This window comes from Hypomesus nipponensis, chromosome 17, assembly GCF_054491055.1.
Source record: "Hypomesus nipponensis isolate SF chromosome 17, ASM5449105v1, whole genome shotgun sequence".
In the NCBI taxonomy this organism is placed as follows: Eukaryota; Metazoa; Chordata; class Actinopteri; order Osmeriformes; family Osmeridae; genus Hypomesus; species Hypomesus nipponensis.
In genome coordinates, this window is record NC_140377.1 from 3,040,014 (window position 1) to 3,060,939 (window position 20,926).

Genomic DNA, 20,926 nt, shown 5'->3' on the forward strand with positions numbered 1-20,926 from the left:
AAGAATATCAAAGACATCTCCAATAAAAAAAAATGCACGTGGACGTTTATGAAATGGAATACAAAAGGTGTAACAATAGCCTGGTTGCCTTTATGAAATCCATTTGTAACAGAACACCCCAGAAAAAGACCAAGCGATTTCCGTGATTTTGATGGCCTCTTTTCCTGCTAAGTTTGCAGATTTCCACTTTCGAATTATGCACGTTTCACTCCAAACATGTAGCTTCAGTTACATGCAAAACATAATACGCTATTCATATATGTATAGCTTATCGTCACCCGTTTCTATTGTAGCGCTGTCGTCTAGATCATATTATAACAAAAGAAAGTTTAGGGGAAAGTGGTTAAAGCCACAACATGGTGGGTGACGGATTATTGAATCCCAACAAGCGTACCGAAAACGTTTTTTTTATATTCATATATATACAAATTCAAAGCTTAAGAAGGAACAACGAAATATTTGGTTGACATAATACCGGTGGAAAATCTTGCAGTGTTTATGGACTACACAGAATACAGTACACTATAAGTCAGTAGCCTTACTCATTTCCCCGCAGCTTATTGCAACTCGAGCAAAAACTCCGTAGAAGTGAAAAACGCTGCTTTTACAAACAAAAGAAGTTACCGACATAGGCCTACACCAACTTATCAGACGAATTGTTTAATTCAGGACGATCAGCAAAAAATAAGTCCGTATGCCCGCCAACACAAAGTAAAATATCTTTAATGCGTCCAATTTCCTGACAGAAAAAAATCGTCTCCGGAACCCCTCTTGGCGCTTCCATCGAAAAGAGGAAATGTATAATCCAAGTGCTTAGTATTGTTCAACGCCTTACCATGATTGCTTGTGTTTATAAATGTTCAAACTTATATCATTGTAGCGCCGTAAATAAGTCCCCAGTGTATGTTGTACGGTTACAGTAACTAGATTTATGCCGTGCCCTCTCGGGAGCGCGCTGTTCTCTGCCGATAAATCGCCCCGGGTAGCGCGCAGAGGCGCGCACGATATTACTGGCGCGTTAAAAAAATGGACTCGAAACCAAATGTACACAGTTATGACGTAGTCATCTACATTATACAGGACTCTACAAATCATAGTTGAGTGTGGGGCCCCTTACGGTTCACAATGGAGAACAACATTCCCATCCACCTTCTCGAGTAATCTTAGTCTTTTTACATTTAGATCTTTGCATAATCTTGGGTAAAAACACCACGCAATTATTTGAAAGGTTTGTAGGTCTAATATAGCCTAGACCATAGTACACTCTAGACTTCTGAGGTTCAGTCTACATTTTAAGAAAAGCACCACACCACACCACATTAGTCTGAGTCAACACCAGCATCTTTATTTATTTTTCTCCAAAAAGCATGTAAAAAAATTAAAATAAAAAACTATGGAAAGAAAATGAACAGACATTATACATCTGATTGTGTGTGTGTGCGTGTGTGTAGCAGGGTTCACATTTTATGATCATATTCTTCTACCAGCACAACATTAACTACATCCTGAAGTAATGAAAGAGAGGAGACAGCACACGGCCCGTTGGCCTTCTGCTGTAAGGCCACCTCATTCCACAAGTCAAGTTTATATCGAATACATTTTCAATAAGATGCATACATTTAAATCTCGTATCAATTATGGACAACAGTGACTCTTGAATTGAAAAACCAAAACGAAGTTACGTTAAATTTAGTACACTAGATGACTTGTAGAACACAGGAACACGGTTCTCGTTCCTCTTTCGTGTCTCTTAGAAAACAAAAGTTAATTCACAGATGATGCGTTAGTACCTTCGCGTTCTGCTCGTACAGAACAGGTGATATGGACACAGTGTTTTTGTGTTCTTGGTTACCGACGACGACCGAGGACAGGCATGAACTCAGATGATAAAGACAAATAGAAAACCTCAATTAGTTCAAATATGGAAAATTCAGTAAGGGGCTTTAGAAAGTGGGTAAATGCATGCAGCCAGAATGCCTGCCCTCCTGTGACCTCCAGTGCCCACTGCTCTAACTGAATATAAAGCAAGCATAAGCATTTTTATTTGACAAGTGAGAAGGTAGAAGTTAGAGTATGTAGAAGGTGGTGGTAGTTCTGCACAAAATGCACTGAATTAAAGTTTTGTTTGGAAAACAAATATGGTCGTTACTCATTTCTAAGGCTTTTCTTTACAAAAGTTATGTATTCCTCTTCCTCAGTTTATTGTCTATTCTGCACAGCATGTTTCATTCACAGTAAACTTTCAGCCACAAAATATATTTTGTGTAATTCAAGTGTCAAGTGACATTTGATACGTTTTACTTTTATGAAATTGAGTCGTTTTAATTCTTGGAAAATAATAATAACGAATGATATTAATAACCAACTGTGGTCTGCTTAAGTTTGCACTTTTGGCTAGGTGTCTTCACATAATCAAAATGTCCACAGAACTAACGTTAAACCAACCTCCAAACCGACCTCCTGTTTGACTGGCCAATCACTTCCCCACTTCTACCAGTAGGGGGAGCTCCATGCAGAGGTTCAGAATACACTGTTCTAAACTCGGCTCTTAAAACTCTAAGAGGCCTTGGTCTTCGCCAGCCCTGAAAGAACAGGCTCCGGTTCTTCTAGACAGCTAAACACTCGAAACATAGAGGGCCCAGGTAAGTACTGACCCAAAAAAGAAGAAAAAAAGTTATTGTTAGTGAAAGTGATACGAACCATAAGTTTCTACGAAAGAAGATTATGTGGAACGATGTGATGTCACATCAAGATAAGACGGTATGTTAGAGTGAAGTCTAGGTTGGTTTACATACTGGCAGAGCAAAATACATCCCTAAATAATAAAAATAACATAACTGTAGGGGCTGGAAGTAGCACTAAAGTGAGTGATGGTTGGGATTCCTGTGAAGCTGTTCCTTGTAAAAACGTCTTGCCTGGTGGTCATGCATGGTCATATGCGCAAGACTGAGTACATTATAGTGTGATATGTTCACTAAGTACAAACTACACCTATATGTACAGATAAACCTATGAGATACTTCTCATACCCAAAATAGGACATTTAAAACCCATTAATATTCCAGCCATATAGCTCTGGTAAAAGTAGCTTTCAGCATGACATCAGTCAGACTCAGCATGTACACAAAGAGTGATATGAGTCAATGAAGCACATTTAAAACGAGAGGTTAGTACAGTAACAAGGCGAGTCTGAGACTCAAGACAACTAACATGCGCATCACACCAGACAGCCCATTCAGATCACAGGAACGAAAACAAAATATTTTTACAAAATATAAAATGAAATGGGTGTGTGAGAGGACAAGCAGGAGTTTGCCATTATGTGCGATTGTTATTTATACACAGTACTGTGTTCCAGGTTTGTTTCTCAGATTTCAAAAACCCTGATCAACTAACAACATGGCCACTAGAGAACTGCTCAGTCAAAACACGGTGGATCCATTTTTAAGTAACAATCGGAAAGATAGGAAGTAGAAGAGTCAAATAAACCCCCTCAGAAGGTTGGCCGTAAATGTATGCTCCGCTACTGTACAGAGGTATGCCTACAGATCTAGAACTTCACATTTAACAATGAGTTCTCCTGAGCATACCATTTCCTTACGACACTAAGCAAGAAGGGTGCAACTGGTCAGAAAAAAAAAGAATTTAAATAAAAAATATTTTTGGAAAAAAAGTAAAACGTTTAAGATTTCACTTCCCACTTCCAGCAGAAATGTAACACTGGCTGGTGGAGAAGGTGTTTGGTCACCATCAACAAACATTTCCCAAGAGGAAATGGAAAATAAAATGATTGAAAGATAATGATATGCGCTCAATTGAAATCAAGATTAAAACACCTCACCATCTGACGTTTCAAGCAGGTCGCATCATTTAGTGGGTGCCTATGTGTGTGTGTGTGTGTTCATTTTTCATGGTGTGCCATGTGATGTGCGTTTGTTCAAAATGGCGGGGTGAAGGCGGAGAGAGGAAGATGGGTGAGATGGGCGAGGGGAGAGGGACCGGATGGTCAGGACAACGCAGGCAGACGGGGTTATGCGGTCTTGGGTATTTTCTCCGCCTCCTTTGAGGCCCACAGCTCCTTGTGCTGTTTGCGCCCAAAGCCCTCGTCGTAGTTGCCTTTGCTTTTGAAAAGCTGCTGGAAGTGAGGCTTGCAGTAGAATTCACCCTGTAGGGCCGCGTAAGTGCCAAGGCTGCAAAACAGGAATCGAAGGTTGGAGGGGAGGGGGGGGGGGGGGGGGGGTTAAGATGTGTGCAAAAAAGTTATTGCTGTGTGTGTCTGTGTCAGATGAGTTAATACATTGACATTATTTGTTGGTGTACGTGCCCCAACCTGAGTTTGGTGTTGCAGTGCTTGCAGCAGAAGCAGGTGCTGTGGAAGATCAGGTTGTTGGCAACCAGTCTCTCCATGGGGTAGACCGTCTTGTCGCAGGACGAGCATACTTCCTTTTGAGTCTTGAAGCTGAAGGACTGGACGCAGGGAAAGCATAAAACACTCAAAACTAGGCTTCCAGAGAGCTGGGGACTGTGGCCATCAAGCCAGTTAGCAGAATAAGCCAGGCTTGTGTCGGTTACTTTCCCCGGCATGAGCCTGGCTTATTCAGTAAACTGGATTTGTGGAACAGCCTCCAGGTTTGGCTGAGACCAACTTGTGTTTGGGAAATACTGCATGTTCAGTCGTATCTGTGGTATGACCGACAGGGCCTGTGAGTGTCTCAGAATGAACAGAGGTCTTGGTGCAGTCTGCACTATGCTGTGACCAGTCTGAGGGTGAACAGTGGCTGAGATGGAGACAGGTGGACAGGGGAACCTACAAGCAGCCCTACGAAGCAGAGTGGAGTGCTTGTATAATGAGGTTGTATAATGAAGGTATATTTACTTTAGAGCGTTGGACCGGTTTCTCTTCAGGGGTGTTTCGGTTGTCCTAAAGGAGAAGAAAAAAGCAAATATGTTTATTTTGACCTCTACACACACACACACACGCAAACACACACACGCGCGCACACGCTAAATACAGTAGTCAAAATGCCGGAAACATCAACATTGCACATCACCAATGTTACACAATTTGCACAGGCAGACAGTGCGAAGCGACCAACTGCCATCCTCACCCCAGTCACTCTAAAACCAACTTTCCCCATCCTCGTTTCATGTCATTCCATCCCGTCATTCCCTTTCATCTCTGCCTCTCCCCTCTGTCGGCCTCTCTATCCTGGTCGCTCCATCTGTCTGCGGCCGGCACAGTGAGGGGATCAGGAGCCTTCTGTCGGAGCGTGTCAGCCCAGCTAGGCGCCACTCACTGGCTGCTCTACAACTGCACTCACAGGCCAACACTAGGAGAGCGAGCACAGCTCCATCATACTGTGTGTTCTGATGCACGTTCCACATACTGTGGAATCCAAACTGCGAGAAAAAAATAAATAAATAAATCAAAGTCAAAACGCAGGCACCAGAAGAAGGGAGATATTTTACGAGCTCGGACTGAAAAGTGCTGTTCAAAAACCTCAATTCCTTTCCGGACGAGCATTAGCCTTGTAATAAAAGCGTGTGCGGCTGCCCTGTTATCAAAGAGGAGCCTGAGGCAGAGCTCTTACACACACAGCTGTCGTCCTCCCAGATCATGGTAGAGTCACTACATGAAGAGGGTCTGTGATCTCAAATCTTCATCCAAAACAACAACAAAAAAGAGAAAAATTACTGGGCAGGGAGGGGTCAAAACATCGGTCAAATGTGTTTTGCTTCCAGCCTTCTCACCTGTGACACACCTGGCGAAGGGAACCATCCGTAAGGATGGAATGCCCTCAGGAACCTCGGGCCGTGTCTCCATGGTTACGTCTATGACCATGTCGTCAGGCCGGACTAACAGTTTGTTTGGGTGGATAATGAGGGCTGGAGAAAGCCAGGCACATTGAGGCTCCGCACGCTGGTGACAGGCACTGAGGCAGTGTGCAGAAGGGCGCTCTCTCCCTGTCTCTCTCGCTCACGCTCTCTCTCCCTGTCTCTCTCGCTCTCTCTCTCGCTCAAGCTCTCTCTCCCTGTCTCTCTCGCTCAGGCTCTCTCTCCCTGTTTCTCTCTCCCCGTCTCTCTCTCTCTCTCTGTTTAGGAGGGGAAAGTCCACTGCAGACTTCACTAAAACCTGATTATGTAAGGGGGCTGGGGGGAGGGAGGGGCGGTTTAACGAAACCTTTTAGTGAGGCCTCCACATCGGAGACAACTACAACCCTTTCATGTAGTCGTACACCACCCTACACACAAACACGCACGCACACTGAAACTAGGAAAACACGTAATCGCACCAAAGACAAACATAATTCAGCTCCGAGACATGTTGACCAGACAAAATCCCTGGCGAGTGACACATCAGACCAACCAACGATTCAATTATGCAGCACTAAACAAATTGTTGCCATTAGCGTGCTCAGTGTCGTGAGGTGCGCCATATCCCTTAAACACACACACACCGGTCACATTTCTCCCCTATGCCAGACGGCGTTACGGCTGTGAAACAAACGGAGGGATGGAGGACATGGGGGAAGGAGGAGTGTCCTTGTGCAGCCTGTCTATCATCTGGGACAGCCTGACCTCATGGTCCCAACAGGTCAAGCTCACATGTCTGACATCAGGCAGCATGAGACATCTAGAATAGAAGAATGGAAGGATTGGTGAATGGGAGTGGGAGAGCGGGAGGAGGGGAGGGGGGGGAGGATTATAGCTTCCATATCTAAGATCAGGAAGACATTTCAGCGGGCTAATTTTCTCATGGGAGCACAACAGCTTCCTGAAGATGCAATCACCATCCTCTCTTCCTCATTACACTCATTTAGCCTCCACTGGGTCTGTTGGTGCAAAGCTTGCATACTTGGTCGCTTGGTGTAGCAAGCCAAGTCTACTTCCTGTTTCCTGAAAGTCTTCCTAAAACTGGTTCCAGAGCAAAGGCCCCTCTCATGGTATGGAGATTTGCAGTGTGTAAAGGCAAAAAGCGCAACATCTACTCAGGTGACAACTCTGGGCAATCAGTTTATGCAAGGTAATGGGTTTCACACACACACTTGTCCTGTTGCAGAATCGGACCACAACTTGAGCAGAACACGTCAGCAACATTTAACATTCCCCTCCATCACAGACCAACCTCACAAGGCAGGGGCAACGGGCTCTTGTATACAAAAATGAAACCGGATTAGATGCCACGTCAAGACACACACACACACACACACACAAATCCTGGAAGGCTTCACCATGGCCATCTGTCTTCTGTTGCCATATTTGTACACAAGATGCACGACATCCCTTCCCAAAAAGCTAGCGTTTAAGCAGGAAGTTGTAATGACACCCAACTTCCTGTGTTTGGCTGTCTATCTGGGGAGGGAGACCTAGATACAGGCCCAGTCAACTGCCACCCTGCTGCTTAACATGGGAGAATCTTATTGCTCTTGATTAGGTCCATATATGGGCATAACCATCAGTGCTTACAGCCGAACCAACATCAAGAGGAACTAACAGAACAGAGGCTGTCCTGTGTAATCTAGGGCCACGAACACCATCAAAAATTTACAACAATATGGGATTAAAACAAGTCAGAAAAATAAGAGGCCTTGATGTGCCTATGATTGTTGACACAGAGATTCAGTTGCATCATAATTTGGTGCAGGCTGCCTATGTTTAGAAGGTGCAACCATATTTGGAGGGCTCTTAGCGAACAAAGAAATGCTTGCTTTCACAGATTGTGCAAAAGATCAGTCTCCTTTTTCAGCAAGAGAGGCTCAGTTGTTGCTTGGTGACGTCAGCACTTAACCTTCAATCTCATAGCCACACAGAAAACAGTTATTAATGAAAATGGAAACTGTCCCTAAAATACCATGCACCGAAGGCTCGAGCGAATGTCTCACTGTACGTTTTATGTATGTAAGTATGTAAGCGAGAATTCTTTAGGACCTGTTTGATTCTTAAAGCCTCACCGTGGTAACTTATGACTCTCCCTCTCCATGCTGAAGATCCTCTTATTGTTTTACCGAGACAAATCCCCATTGCGTTTTGCCCTCGACATTAGAGCAGGGGCTGAGATCAGAGGGGACAGAGGTAGCCAGAGGGACCTCCACCTTCAAAGCCTTGTAGGCCTTTAGACTACTCTAAACACGGAAATACTCATAAACTGGAGACAGGTCAGCATCCTCTTCTCCAGACCATAAACCAGACCAAACGTGTTTACAAAAAAGAGTAACTTTAAGTAGCTAATCCCTCACTTTTAGTAGTGTTACAGCACCACTCTGGAATATTACCAGAGACTCTGGTCTTTGGACTGCTGAACACAGTGAAGAAGGGCCTGATCTGTTCAGGCTTCGTGACAGTGTCCAGTCTGAACCTGAAGGGTGCAACTGGCCCTACATGGAGAGAAGGGGCCTGGGTGCTGACAAACGTCAGTGGTCGTTCATTTCACCACGTCTTTCATGGTGTCATGTGATATTTTTAGAACCGTGATCACCGCCTCGTCCCCTTGATAGAGAGACAGAGGGACGGATTAAAACGGCATCAAAACGCAACAAGGGCCATGTCTCACTGAGAAGACGGTAACTGCAGGGTGGGGATCAGATGCGAGTGTCTGTCTCTCCCCCCAACATGAACATGAGACAGGCTCTCTGAGAAACCGTGTGCAGTTCTCAGGGGAACACCACAGAAACAAACATGTGGTGGGTACATGGATGACTGCTTTGCAGCTGAGTGCAGAGAGAAACCCTTGCTTCATGAAATGTTTTGACACATTTAAGGGTAGAAGATCAGGGTGAAACTAGCTGGTCAGCAGATTGAAGGCTTTTCTAGTCTGCTAACTTCAAGTGAGCCGAGTGTGTGGGATGTTAAGGACCAAACAAAACGCACACAAGCAAACAACTTCCTCCTTTGTTAACGTCTTTCCCTCAACAACACTATGTACGACTTACAATCTGCCAAAAAACGAATATAATACAAATGATACAATGTAGTACCGAACGTAGTCTGCATTTTATAGCTGGTGGTTATATTGACAACTGACATGAAACCGCTTCTTCCATTCGACATGACTGCAGGCCATTTCCTGTGAGCTGGCTGGGGGTGGTGTGACTAGTGAGACAGACAGACAGACAACGCGTCGTAAGATTGCCCCTACACAGGATGTGAAACCTGTGTAGCAAGGTTCCTGAAGGCTGAGATCTGAGTTCTCAGCTGGGACACCAGACCTTTCTCAGGCTTGGTCTGGACTTCCACTTTCTCACACGTGGCCCCTTTCTAACTTGCATACATCACAAGCAAGTGTTATTTCAGAGGCCCACGTCTTATCTAACGTAAACTTATTTTGCTGAAAGAGCTGCCAAAGTCTCCATAGTTTTCTATGTCTGCAGTAAATGCACCACATACAAATCATAGGAAAGTTATATTCATGCTTCCAGGTAAGAACTTTTGCCACCTGTATGAACCTGTGCTTAGGCATGTGTACTGCATGTTCAAGAGACCCCATTCAGTCTCAAGTTCTAACAGGTTAGGCTTTGTGTAAAACCTGGAGGCTGTATTGGCTTGAACATACATGTACCCAAAAGGTTTCTGATACCTGGCATATTTACTGAAGACAACGTAGCCTTCAGCATCTGATCAGATGTTATCACACGAGGGGGGGAAGAGAATATTTTTTCCACCAAAGCCTCTGGAAGGAATTCAAGATGACATGCCCCATCGTGTTGACAAAAATGAATGCAAATGTGTCTACTCTTCCAGGAGCCCTGTTGTCCTTTCAGCTTGCAGGCTTTATTGACATAGCAGGGGCTGACGTTAAAGAAGTGTGAGGCCCCTGGAAAGAGTTCGTCTGGAGTGAACGTTTCACAAGAAAAAGTGGCTGATCTTGGTCAATTATCAACTGCCATTTTCATTACTATTTGATGGAGGAAGCAGCGTTTTGAAAAAGGTTTTGTGTTGAAATGACCTTTACTTGCAAACTGTTGAAACAAATAAAACAGTTGTGGGTCAAGCATTATGAAACTGTGATGCAAATTAACAGGAACTTCAATCTAACCACATTCAAAGATGTAAATCCTTCAGTCATGTAAGCCTACAGCACTCTTCAGACTCACTATTTGTCACAAACAAAGACAAAAGTTTGGTCGGGAAAGCTTGAATAAATCCCATAATTCTGCATGAATGAAGTCCCTTACATTCTACCGAAGCAATAAAACATGATTATTGGATTATAATCTTTTGTCATCTTTTACTGGCTATGATTTATATCTGGTAGCGACTGTATTTGGGACTCATTACACAACAAAGAGATTCTTTATTTTTTATTTTTTTTACACGACTGGTTATCAGACACCCCTGAATCAATAAAATTATCAGATCATCCGCATTAATTCACCGATTGCAGGACCGAGGGTATTGAACCAGAAAGAAAATCTTCTCTTGAGGTTGCCAAACCTTGATGACGTGCACCTGGAGGGGATATGAACGGCTGCTATTTGGAATTAAAGCCAAGCAATTTTTCACCGTTAAATGCATCCGTCTTAGCCTTGTGCATGCCTAATGGAAGAGAAGCTGCTTTTGTATTAACATGTGTGCATATTTAATTGAATTCCAATACACTTATTCCAGCAAAAGAAAAACAAAACAAAAACATATTTGACCATCAAAGTATATTGGAGAACAATGCTCAACATTGGTTGTGTGTTGCTAGTCCTGTATTACTACTAAGTCAGTCAAGTCACGACACCAGCCGTCACTCCAATCAAGTTTCAAATCCGCCAGCATTGACGTAAATCTGTCTGCAAACCATGTGTGTCAAGTCACAGTAAACACCGGCATAAATTACAGACAAGGAGCACGCCGACGACGTTTAATTACCGGGATGCTGCCGATCGAGAACTAGTTTGACAAGACCAGATTGTTTTTAGAAGTGTGTTCCCTGCTCTCTCTCAACACTACCGGAGACATAGTTGGACAAAGGCGTCTGCGTGAGTGTTGCTGGCACAGGTATCTGGCTATGGCAAAGCTCGCAGAATGACTACAGCCTTAATATCAACAAAATCACACTAGAAATCTTGTAAAGTGGGTTCCTTGTTGCACACTGCCTGATGAAAATCCAGTTGCTCCACACACCTTACGTAACATTGGGGAGCCATCAGGTGCTGTACAGTACACAAAATGATGCCCGATATAATCAAGGGCAGCATCTCTGGTATATAACGGAGTCTTATAAGCATACATTTCCGTTGCTTTTGGGTTACCGTAAAATAGATTTTCACGATCTCTATCATGTCACAGTGCCCTGACAAATACGCAATTACCGAGTCAAAATAAACATTATTACAATAATTGTAGCCTAATCAGCAGTGAAAGTGAGACAGCCCATATGTTTTTCGAATGCATCTACAAATCGTCAACGTTGTTCGCGGAAGCAGTGGACAATGCCTTGATTTCAAGCACCCGCTCAGGTTGAGTGACAGGGGCGAATAGATAACCCCACTAAAATGAAGTCAAGATAGGCTGATTGCTATTGTTGAGATTGCACGCAAAGCCAACGTAACTTATTTGAGGTTACCTGATAATATGTGATGTAAATAGGGTCACAATATAAGAAATACATGAGCATATTCAATTCACTCATCATTTCTTTAGGAGTATAGCCAACTAGCCTATTGATAATCATACAACAAAAGAGTTGGTTTTAGAGATAACGTTGGCTAGTATTTGACCGCATAGTCGCACATCATCCCACTTGACGAATAATCAGGATATTATTTACACAAGGAATCGGTCCTGTTCACATCACAGCAGCCAAAGACCGAGACATTGCTCGGTAGCTTAAGGGAATGGACATCACATCACAAAAGAAGAGGGGGGGGGGGGGTAGCTAGGCTATGTGCTGGGTGTACAGTGCTGTGGCTAGATCTGTGGAAGAAATTGGCAAGAAACACTTACCATCTTTGCCCTGTCGTTAACGTCAATGAATGCGTCCTCTTGTTCGTCTAAAATTGCTGTACTCGACTGCCTTTTAATTCGTTTGACGGGCCGTTTAAGGCTTCGTTTAGATTAGCTTGCCACAGACCCGGCGAGTTACCTCTGCTTGGCTCTCACCCCTCCCCTCGATTTTCGAGTCGGTTTTTTTTTTAGGATTTTTTATCAGCAGGATGTAGCTCGCTATTGGTCCAATGTGTATAGCTACCCTCTCGTTCTCATCCAAAACAAAAATGCCAAACTGGACGATTTTCTCGAATGAAGTGCGAAATATATATGTTTGCGTTAATAACAATATGAAATTCTATAAAAGCCGTGAAAATAAACTATAACAAACCGATATGTCATGCTGGTGTGTGTTCAATTAGAGACAGATAAACAGACAGATAAAGTAGATTGATATATACAGTAGGTCTATACCTAATGTACAGCTATACTTATGATGTATCACGAACAATTTAATGACAGCCGCACCAACATGGCACATGCAGTGTGCAGACATTGTCTTCTGTATTAGCTATGACTTCCGTACAAAGTTGTGAATAAAAATGTTGTATAAGACGCTGAAATCTTGCCAGACTCAAAACTGTAATAGCCTTAAGTTTTGAACTTTCAAACCGTTGCAATTTAACAAATATTCACAGGACAGATTGTCAGACATGCCCAGAGAACAAAACTATTTGGTGCGCTGAACGATAACTAAAAAAAACAGCACAATTCATTCATTCATCAACCCAAAGAATACGTTCAATCAGTACATAGTTTGAGCACTATAATAAAAAAAGACTAGGATAATAAGCCTCTTGCTTCATCGATAGTTCCATGACTACGGTATATGACGTGAAGTCAGGGGTGACCCATAATATGTTTATTGAAAACAGCTGCTCAGATACTTAAATCTAGAACTGAAAGGGGTATGGGGGGAGGGGGTATATTTCTCTGTACGAGTTTACTGTAAACCACCACCTAGTGGTGAATTGTCGGGATTGCATGCATGGTTTTTAGTTTTTGAAATTTGATCTGCAAATATGATTGCTACAGCCTCCCAACCTCCTCACACTATTACCGCACACTTTAGCTACAGGGACAATAACACCCATGTTACATCTTTTGTGCCGTGTATGACTAACTATACCCCCTCAATCTTGTTATCTGGAAGATATATTCGCCTACAAGTGTAAGCAGCGAAATTGACAGTCGCTACATGCTAGATACGGTGACTTTGGCTAGCCTTTGGTAAACCGTCTCCCTCACAAAGCCATCCAAATGCCAAGTCTGAAAAAGTTTATTACGAGGAAGTGAGATGACAACAACATACACGCGAAACACAGAATACAGTCTGATGAAAAGTGTTACAGATCACTGTAAGTCAATTGAAGTATGTTATGAAGTCTACGCAACGGATTGGAATCTCCGGGATGCAAAAAATGGTGACAGACCGAGTCCTGCTCAAGCTATTTTTAATAATAACTTCCGCAAGAACTTTCCTCACACACGTTAACAAATACGTTTTGTTGACACCAAGGCCATAAGCATATAAAACACCTAAGTGCCACTGAAAGGCACTCCGCTAAAACTTGAGCACAAGATGTAAAACACGTTGACAAATGTAATTTGCAGTAGTTCACATCTTGAAAACAAAAAAGTTGAATCGGTCATGAACAAATTAGCAACGTGGGCTGATATTACCCTTACAAACACATGTTGTAAGGGTATACATATACATATATAAAATAAAAAAAAACAGGTTGTGGAGTTGACCTGAGCAGCAACTGGCTGTTCAGTGAGCAGTAGGACATAAACAAGACAACAACAAACACTTCAGCCTTGAACGTTTACTGGGATAAAGATGGAGATACCGCTCCACTTCTTGCTTCAACTGGCTCAATCTGAGGCCAGCTTCACAAATCCAGACGTATGGCCGATACCAGGTGGGACTCCCAAATCAAAAAGTTCAGTTCAAGATAAGAGGACTGTTGTGGGAAGTGTGAAAGAGTACCCAACCGATAGAAACTGTCCATATTTCCCTTCGTACTCGAGCCATATAATGGGTTAAAGTAAAAATCCCCCTGAACCTCTGTGCTTGTTTCCGACTCCTCTGATATGACCAGCTGTTTGTCTACACACTAGGCATGCTCAAGAACAGTTGGCTGGTTCCAGATGCTTTCTAACTGGGTGGGTTTTAGTTGTCCCACCTGCTCTTTTTACGTTTGGGCGGATCGGGGACGGCAAAGCTGTCTTCCTCCCTGTTCCCTCTCCCCTCACCTCCCCTGTCTCCTCCCTCCCTCTCTCCTCCTGCCCTCTCTCCTCCCTCCCTGTCTCCCCCCTCCCTATCACTTCTCCAATCATCTCTATCTCTCCTGTTTCCATCTCCATTACGACTCTCGCCGTGGCGACCACTGCTGCCGTGGCGCTCCGCGTCCCCGTATCGGTCGCGTTCGGCGTGCCGGTCCCCGTGCCGGTCCCGCTCTCCTCCGCTGCCGTGGCGCTCGCTCCGGTCGCTGTATCGGTGGTGCCCGTCTCCGTGGCGACCCCTGTCTTCCCCGTACCTGTCGCCGCGGGGCCCGTCTCGCGGGGAGGGCGGGGCAGGGTAGCTCTGAGGTGCGCTGTTGTGGCTCTCTGGCACAGAGCTGAGGGAACCAGCACTGGTGAATCCGGCCATCTTGGTGCCCATGCTGAGGGCAGGAGGAGGGGCCATGGAGGCCCTGAACCTGTCTGGGGCCTCTGCGGCCTCAGTGGGCACGGAGCTGAGGCTGCCGGCGCTGGTCCAGCCTGAGGAGCTGCTAGACTTGGTGGTGAGCTTAGGCGGGACGCCTGACGCTGCTACAAAGTGGTTCTTGTACTGTGACTGGAGGCAAGGAAACACATTGGCAAGTTTTATATATATGTGTATGTATGTATGTATGTATGTATGTATGTATATATGTATGTATATATGTATATATGTATGTATATATGTATATATGTATATATGTATGTATATATGTATATATGTATATATGTATATATGTATATATGTATATATGTATATATGTATATATATATATATATAGAGGGAGCAATAAAAAGACTAGGGGGTTAAGAACAGACTTGGGACACGTTGTTGGAAATGTGAAGGACAGAAACTGCAGATGTTACAACATATGATGAGTGGAGAGAGATAGAGAGACAGAGAGACAGAGAGAGAGAGGGGTACCTGGAAGGCTTGCTTCATGGCTGACATTCTGTCTCCCATGGCCCCAGTGGTGGGTTTACTGTAACCTTCATAGCTACTTGAAGAAGACCCTCCACTACGATCCTGATACAAAAACAACAAAAGAGTCTACAATGAGAACATATTTTGTACTATCTGTCTAAACACAAACGTGCCTGGAGCATTTGACCTAAAAAGGCAAAGTTACGCAGGAGCACACAGACTTGAGTTTGAATGACGCAAAACTCACAGAAATTTCCGCTCCAAGGCCTGGCCTCTCCCTGTAACCAAGACCTCCACCTCCGATGTTCACCTTCTTTCCTTTACCACCCTTGAAGCGGGATTTCCTGAACCAGGGATTCTGAGTATCATAAAACAAACAGGTTCAGTAAATACACGGAATCATCAACTCATGACATTCATTCTAAAACATTATCATTACCGTTTACCTGCATTGCTAAGTCCATGAGCTCTTTGGATACACATTGATTGGCTCCCTCCAGGTTCCGCACAAGGTCACCAGCAAAAGACGTGTCTTTATTGGTCAGGAGGGTGTAGGCCACACCCTTTTCACCTGCACGACCTGTTCGACCAATCCTGTGAGTGTGTGTGTCGATGTCTCGGGCCACATCGTAATTCACGACGGTACGGATTGAAGGGATGTCCAGACCACGAGCTGGAGGCGGAAACGAGAGCAAGGAAGCAAGACGTCATCAAAAAACTCATCACTGGTTAAGTCGTTTAAAGCAGATGAAAAACTTAAATTACATTTACATTTAGTCATTTAGCAGACGCTCTTATCCAGAGCGACTTACAGTAAGTACAGGGACATTTCCCCGAGGCAAGTAGGGTGAAGTGCCTTGCCCAAGGACACAACATAATTTTCACGGCCAGGAATCAAACCGGCAACCATCTGATTAATAGCGCGATTCCTTAACCACTCAGCCATCGCACTCCCATAAAATCAAATTCCAAATCTGATTGGCTCCTCCTCTCACCTGCAACGTCAGTGGCCACCAGCACAGGCAGGTTCTTCTTCTTGAAGTCGGCGATCACCTTGTTCCTCTCGCTCTGGTCCATGTCTCCATGCAGCAGCCCCAGGCTGTGGCCCTCCTGGGTCAGGTTGGTGGCCAGCTCGTCACAGTTGGCCTTCTTGGTGACAAAGATGAGCACTGAGCCGGACGAGGTGAACTCCACCAGGCGGCGGGTGAGCCAGCCCCACTTCTCCACCCCGCTGGGAAGCACTTCCACCAGCTGGGTAACATCCTCATTGGCCTGGAGGTGGTGGAGGAGGAAGAGGAGGGTGGCGAGAGGGAGACAGAGGGGTAATTATTATGGGGTTCGATCCAGATCGCAGGTGAAAGATCAGATGAAAGACCCAGGACAGGTGTGTTACCTCTCCAATGTCTCCCTGCACCACCCGGATGGGGTCCACCAGGATGTCTCGGGCTAGCCTCTCGATCTTTTTACGGAAGGTAGCGCTGAACAGAAGGGCTGTGAGGACATGCGTGGCGGTGGTTAAGTTAGGAACAAGTAGTCCAGGACAAACAAACTCATCATCTCTTAATCATCAAGAAGGCTGACAAACACTCACTCTGTCTGTCAGGGCGGACATGACTGGCGACAGACCTCACTTGGTATTCTGTAGACACAGAGCGGTTAAAAAGGTGTTAAAAAGACACGTCTGACTGCATTGTGTACGCTGTGTGTGAGAAGCAGGCAGACGAGCGGAACCGACCGAAGCCCATGTCGAACATGCGGTCGGCCTCGTCAAACACCAGGTATGTGACTCTCTGCAGGGACGTGGCCTTCTTCTTCACGTGGTCAATCAGACGGCCCTGTGACGCAAACAGCCCACGTGAGGTTCAACAGTGAGCTTATTCAGAGGCCGGCGAGGACAGCTTCCGTCACGACAAACCCCTAGACAGGTGGAGCACTCACCGGGGTGCACACCACAATCTCCGCCCCCTCCTGCAGTGCTTTGGCCTGTTCCCACATGCTGCCTCCTCCGTAGACTGCCACAGAGCGCAGAGAGTAGGCTTTGCCGAAGCGCTTGCACTCTGCGTGGATCTGGGGACCACCAATATGTCGTTAGGGACTGGTGAATGTGCCATCACTAGGGACCTTGAAAAATTCTCATCTTACTTCTGGCTAACCCAAAGTAAGCCCCCCCCCCCCCCCCCCAACACACACTCTCTAACCTGTTGACAGAGTTCCCTGGTGGGGCACACTATGATTGCGATGGGCCCTTCTCCGGTGTCCAGCTCTTTCTGGTCCATGATGTGGACGAGCATGGGCCAGATAAACGCTGCCGTTTTCCCGCTGCCGGTCTTGGCGATACCGATCATGTCACGACCACCCAGGGCTATCGGCACTCCCTGAACAACAAGAGGTTAGAAGACACATCCGATATAGCATCCAAAGCATGTGCGCCAGAACATGTGACGTGTGCGTGTACACAGAGTAAGCAGCTTAGGGACTGACCTGGCACTGTATAGGCGTTGGCTGTGTGTACTCGGACTTGCGGATCTGGTGCATTAGCTGCTCGTCAAAGCCAAAATGGGCAAAGCTGGTGGAGGGTTTAGGAGGGGCGGCACCTGACACCTGGCGACAAAACAAGAGGTCAGCCAGGACAAAAGATATAAGATCGAGACAGTCATGAATCCAAAACAACAGGATTGTTGGACACAGCACACAGTTATGAATTCGCTTTTGCATTTTAAATAAGAGGTGTCGTGTATGTGCGTGTTGGAATTCTGGGACTTACCCGCAAATTGAGTTTGTGCCTCAAGTCTATGACCTGGGTAGGTGTGAGGCTGTGAAGCTCCTCATGTTCGTTGTAGAAGTTCTTCTCAAAGGGAGGATAATCGATCTGTATAGAGGTGACACAAAAGCAATAAGAAGAGTCCTTTTCCTAAGTGCTACTCGGCAACATGCCAGAACCAGACGAATCTTAAGGATGTAGTCTTCCAGTGTCCAGCCCATCCATTAACATGTACATTTAGTCAGCGACTTAAAGTAAGTACAGGGACCAGTGTTTCCCACACATAGACTAATTTGTGGCGGTGCGCCACAGAATCAACACCGTTTTTTTTACACTATTTAGGCTAAAACACACAGCGTATTCGTTCAGCAGCATTTTCTTTCCCTGCTCTCCCTCCGTCTCTCTGTCACTCACGCGTCTTTCTCACATACGCACGCAGTCACAACGTCAGCACACGTTAGCAACGATGCATACCGTTCTAGTAAGACAGACAGCTATATCAGTCATGGAGCCAAACAGCTAAATAGTTATTTAGCACTAGCATTGCTACCTGCATGCATATGCAGAAATAGTTTGTTGTTGATTTTGTGAAGGTGTGAATAATTGATTAATATTTAATATAATAGAGTTCTGTGTAACGAATTATTAACGCCCCCCCCCCAGGAATCGAACTGGCAACCTTCTGATTAATAGCCCGATTCCCTAACTGCTCAGCCATCTGACTCCCTTATACATACATATAGCACATATAGTACCTCTGAGTGGTCGATGGGGGGCAAGGGCATGATGATCTTCTTGGTAGCTGGTGCAATGGGGTTACCATCGCTATCATAATCCACGTTCTCATCTTCGTCCTCCAGAGTCAGGCCAGCTGTGGGGTTCTCCGCCATGTATCTGAAGTAGGCTTCCTGCAGAGAGCACACCATCATGTGACCCACACGGTCAGCTAACTTGCAGCAGTTCACCTACGGAGGCACTTGTAACAGTCACAAAACATGGGAGTCGTTCACATTTACAAGGTTGGCCTAACCCAATGGTATGGACAAAATATGGATGTCATCCTCATTTGTATTGATAGTGTTATTCGTTTTAACCCCTGACAAAGGCATTATTTCGCTCGATGAAGTAGGATATTGCGTGTTGTTACATTGTATAAACATGCTTTTCTGTTTTCAGAAAGGAAGCAAATACATGTAGACTTCCCTCCATTAGGCAAAAATACCTGCAATCACATTTGTTAAGAAAGAGAGAGAGAATGGGTAGAGTTGTGGGATTTGAGCAGATATGGGTCTAGAAGGGGATGGTCAGAGGGCTTCTCTGATCAGAAATGTAGTAAATTTTTGATGAGTCACTCACTTGTTCATCTTCCTCTTCAATGTCATCACGAATACCCCTGAAAAGACAAGCGGAGAAAAAAAACTTCCCTGCGACTCCTTCATATAGCCACGATGCCCCCACATCCCAGTTGTCCCTCAACAGTGGCAATGCAAACCAAGCTAGATGTGTTACCTGTCAGGTGAGTTCGAAAGCCAACTGTGTTTGTTTTTAAGGCTGGCCAGATAACATTTTGCATCTTTGTACAACTGCACCACACAATTGCTGGGTTCAGTCTAAAACACTTTTCCTTGAGGACATTACCGTGCGTATCCATTAAAAAAAACTTACTTTGCAATCTTCTTCTCTTTTTCCTTCTCTTCCAGTTTCTTCATGTCCTTAGCCGCTTGGTCCTAGAGAACCGAGGGTTCAATGGGACGAAAACAAGAAAGTTGAAGACACATTAAAAACAATGGCAAGCAAATACTCAGTGACAGCCTTCAGATATGACCCCCGTTCTGTCAATCTTAAAACTCACCTCAACTTCCGCCATGAAGGCGTCCAAGGGGTCATCTTCACTGTCTGAACCACCACCTGACTGCATCTGCTGGCGTGTTGGTGAGTTCTCAGCTGGGATGTAGGGCAAGTCTGTACTGCTGGACTCCTCTTCATCATCTTCAAAATACCTGATGTAGATTTGGATATACTCAACTCAGGTTGATGCGTTGTGATGTTGATCGCATGAACACTATGAGGCTCATCATCCCCACCCAATTCAGTGTGGAAAAAGGTCAATACTCACGCATTCTCTTCGTCAAAGTTTGCTCTTTTTGTTCCTATTTTGTAGAATGCTGGGAGCTGTTGGTTCTTTCCATAGCCTGCTGCTGATCCTGTCGCTCCAAACGATGTGTGGGACTTTTGGGGCAAACGAGGCTCTTCTTTCTTTGCTGGTCCTCCTCCTCCTCCACCACCCCCTCCTCCAAGTGAGAATCCTCCAAACCCGAACCCACGCTTACCACTCGGCCCACCCTTGCTCCAATTCATTTTTTAGGCTGTATCCTAGCAGGCGGCGAAAAATAAGTTAATACAAACAATCCCAGGCTTTGGCTATTAGAAACCAAACCCATTTCTGTGTTGCCTCTCCCAAAGTACTTTCTTGTACGAGTATGTTTCCTATCCACCATACCAAGACTAATATGACCATTAATAAAACCCCATTTGGAAAATAGATTGTTGGCTAGCTATATAATACACTAAACTAAGTCGACCAACCAACGGATTTTGTATTCTATGCAGTGGGATCAAACAAAGACTTCAATCATACAGATTTGATTTTCAAAAGAGGAACTATATGATAGGTGCTAAGCAGCGTTTTGGTTGCATGTTATTATTTACTAGCTAGCTAAACTAGCTTAGCTCGTTGTGCTGTGTGACATGGGCCGCAGCGGCACGACAAGCTCTTGAAGTGGGTGTGTTATGAAAGATTAGCAACCAATGTGCTTTGCCAAGGTCATTTGCAAACAGTACAATCGATACTACATCACTAAACGACATCAACTCTGATATTGGTGCAGCACTATTACTACATTTACCTGACTCTTGCTTCGAAGAAACGTCTTTTAACGCAGTTTGATACAAAAAGTATTCTGCGTCATCAACGTCCGCAGAATTTGTGCACAACGTAATTT

At 44.8% G+C, this 20,926-nt stretch overlaps 2 protein-coding genes across 4 annotated transcripts; both read right to left on the reverse strand.

Annotated features, from left to right (window-relative positions):
• Positions 1-1,323: 1,323 nt before the first annotated feature.
• Positions 1,324-12,124, reverse strand: limd2 (LIM domain containing 2). The gene is made up of 4 exons (XM_084676531.1): positions 11,932-12,124; positions 4,877-4,921; positions 4,331-4,467; positions 1,324-4,190 (listed from the first exon to the last, which is right to left on the reverse strand). Exons 1-4 carry the CDS (start codon positions 11,932-11,934, stop codon positions 4,031-4,033), a joined length of 345 nt encoding a protein of 114 aa, XP_084532657.1. The 5' UTR covers positions 11,935-12,124; the 3' UTR covers positions 1,324-4,030.
• Positions 12,125-13,236: 1,112 nt separating this feature from the next.
• Positions 13,237-20,909, reverse strand: ddx42 (DEAD (Asp-Glu-Ala-Asp) box helicase 42). Of its 3 annotated transcripts, XM_084678726.1 has the most exons (18): positions 20,831-20,909; positions 20,041-20,297; positions 19,777-19,924; positions 19,590-19,651; positions 19,281-19,317; positions 18,680-18,832; positions 17,928-18,032; positions 17,645-17,764; positions 17,362-17,538; positions 17,102-17,230; positions 16,899-16,998; positions 16,755-16,802; positions 16,557-16,654; positions 16,159-16,435; positions 15,610-15,836; positions 15,411-15,521; positions 15,164-15,265; positions 13,237-14,815 (listed from the first exon to the last, which is right to left on the reverse strand). In XM_084678726.1, exons 2-18 carry the CDS (start codon positions 20,280-20,282, stop codon positions 14,150-14,152), a joined length of 2,802 nt encoding a protein of 933 aa, XP_084534852.1. In that variant the 5' UTR covers positions 20,283-20,297; positions 20,831-20,909; the 3' UTR covers positions 13,237-14,149. The 3 variants fall into 3 exon arrangements, with proteins under 3 accessions (XP_084534852.1, XP_084534851.1, XP_084534853.1); XM_084678725.1 differs by lacking the exon at positions 20,831-20,909 and having other exon boundaries at positions 20,041-20,713; XM_084678727.1 differs by lacking the exons at positions 19,281-19,317; positions 19,777-19,924; positions 20,041-20,297; positions 20,831-20,909.
• Positions 20,910-20,926: the final 17 nt, after the last annotated feature.